General features: G+C 43.3%; 1 protein-coding gene across 1 annotated transcript in view; it reads left to right on the top strand.

The window, feature by feature from the left end:
• The first annotated feature begins 361 nt into the window (after window positions 1–361).
• The window catches only part of LOC147471609 (uncharacterized), a 2,645-nt gene continuing 506 nt past the window's right edge, over window positions 362–2,500 (top strand). Inside the window, exons 1-6 of the mRNA XM_086538249.1 lie at window positions 362–387; window positions 577–662; window positions 763–917; window positions 1,005–1,510; window positions 1,628–1,880; window positions 1,973–2,376. Coding sequence (XP_086394375.1) covers window positions 362–387; window positions 577–662; window positions 763–917; window positions 1,005–1,510; window positions 1,628–1,880; window positions 1,973–2,376 — 1,430 coding nt within the window. The remainder of the gene's footprint in view (window positions 388–576; window positions 663–762; window positions 918–1,004; window positions 1,511–1,627; window positions 1,881–1,972; window positions 2,377–2,500) is intronic.

The following is a 2,500-nucleotide window of genomic DNA, read 5'->3' as shown; positions in this document are numbered from 1 at the left end:
AACATAGACCTGTCGGGTTTGTCAAACTGTGTTGAAATTCAGAGATGGCCACACCTGAAAAACCTGGAGATACCCGAGCTAGAGGTTGATCAAGTACACCTACTGATCGGGCAGGATTGTGTAGATCTTTTGCTGCCAGATGAAGTGAAAAAGGGGCAACCAGGGGAATCTTTTGCCATTCGCACACCACTGGGCTGGGCCATAAATGGTCCAATTGATCCATTCAGACCAAAAGTGAGATCTTCCCATTTTGTACAGAATGTTTCTCATCTGGAAAGCAACACGTTTAAGTTGCGGCACCTAGAAGGAGTCAACTCTGAAAATCCTGGAAGTCTAGAAAGGACCAAAAGATCTTAAAGGCATGGGACAGGAAAATGACAGAGAACAGTCACTACACCTTGAATATCCCCTTTAAGACAGAAACACTTTACCTACCTAACAATTACAACTTGGCAGAAAGAATGACCATTTCAAATTTGACATGTTAAGAACAAACCAAGGACCAAGAGAGGAGTCCTGAGCACTCTCAGCACAGTATATGACCCTTTTGGCTGTTTAAGTCCATTTGCGCTACAGGCAAGAAGACTGTTCCAGTAATTGTGTTGACTGGAGAGGGGCTGGGATGAGCCTTTGCCAAAGAACTTGGAGGAACAATGGGGCCAGTGGCTGAATGATCTGCCGTCATTAAGGGCTTAGGCATTCCTAGATGTGTCATGCTCATGGACAAACCTGTTAAAACATTTCAATTACACCACTTTTAAGATGCTTCTGAATATGGTTATGGAACTGTTTCATATCTGCTGACCATTTTTGAAGAGCAGACAGTCTCTGTCCATTTTATGGTGGCAAAGTCCAGACTTGCACCTCTGAAGGGCTCCACCATTCCACGCCTAGAGTTAGCTGGAGCACTAGAAGTAGTAAGATTGGACAAGCTCCTGCAAGATGAGCTGGAGATGCCCCTGGAAGAATCAGTTTATTGGACAGACAGTACCATTGTGTTGTAGTATCTACAGAGCAATGGAAAGAGTTTCCAGACATATGTAGCTAACAGAGTGGCCAAGATTCTGGATCTTACCATACCAACCCAATGGAGACATGTTCCTACATCAGAGACTCCTGGAGACGATGCATCTATAGGGATGATGGCAGAAGACCTGGTTTGTAATGAACGCTGGAGTAAAGGGCCAGATTTTCTGTACCTGAAAAGATCCAGTTGGCCTAGACAGCCTGCCTTTAACTGCATAGAACTGGAGAATCTAGCTGAGGTGAAGCCATCCCCAGTAGTATATATCACCAAGGCTGAAGAGGACCATACGAGCAGACTTCTGAACTACTATTCTTCCTGGCACTGCATGAAGAAAGCAGTAGCTTGGCTTCTGAGACTACACTTGGTGCTTTGTAAGAAGTCACACCAGAAGGGATCACTGGTAGCAGATGAGTTGAGAACTGCTGGAGAGGCCATCATAAGACATGCACAGAAAATGGTCGAAGATGACGAAAAGACAGCTTGGTAAGCTAAACCCTAAGAAATCGGCCTCAGGCCTGCTGTTGGTTGGAGGACGACTAACGAACTCCAAACAGGAGGAAAGCATCAGCTGATACTACCTTATGAGCACCCACTTTCTAGGCTCATAGTTGAAGATTTTCACCAGAAAGCAGGTCATTCCGGAGTAGAGCGGATACTGGCAGATACCAGAAGGTACTACTGGATACTCAAAGGAAGAAAACTGGTAAAGAAGGTAGTGCACAGGTGTCTTACCTGCAGAAGGTTTAGAGGCAAGACTGAAGTCCAACAAATGGCTAACCTGCCAAAATCAAGGGTTACACCATTTGAGCTACATTTCACTAGGGTAGGAGTGGACTACTTCCATCCATATATGGTAAAGAGGGCACGCTCTGTTAAGTTAAGAGGTATGGTTGTATTTTCACTTGCCTCTCAGAGCTGTACACATTGAAGTAGCAAATACCTTAGACAAACAGCTTTATCAATGTGCTGGAGAGGTTCATGGCCAGAAAAGGGGAGCCCAAAGAATTCTGGTCAGATAATGGTACTAACTTTGTTGGAGCACAGCAAAAACTTCGCCATGCCATACAGGAATGGAACCAGAACCAGATCCATGAACACTTGTTGAAGAAGATCACTTGGAAGTTTAACCCCCCTGGAGCCTTTCACATGGCTGGAGTCTGGGAGCGACAAATACGAACAATCAGAGCTGTTTTGGCAGGTGTAGTTAAGCAACAGACTATAGATGATGACACCTTAGTGACTCTGATGACAGTAGTAGAGGGCATAGTGAATAGTAGGCCTATCACAAAACTGTCTGATGATCCTAGAGATGACAAGCCTCTGACACCCAACCACTTGCTGATGCTGAGGTCAGGTCCCATGCTATATATATATATATATATATATATATATATATATATATATATATATATATATATATATATATATATATATATTTATATATATTTGTTTATATATATACATACATATGTG

This window comes from Penaeus japonicus, unplaced genomic scaffold, assembly GCF_977035675.1.
Source record: "Penaeus japonicus unplaced genomic scaffold, GWHDUDI00000001_assembly GWHDUDI00000007, whole genome shotgun sequence".
NCBI lineage: Eukaryota > Metazoa > Arthropoda > Malacostraca > Decapoda > Penaeidae > Penaeus > Penaeus japonicus.
This window is presented reverse-complemented; position numbering and strand designations above follow the sequence as displayed.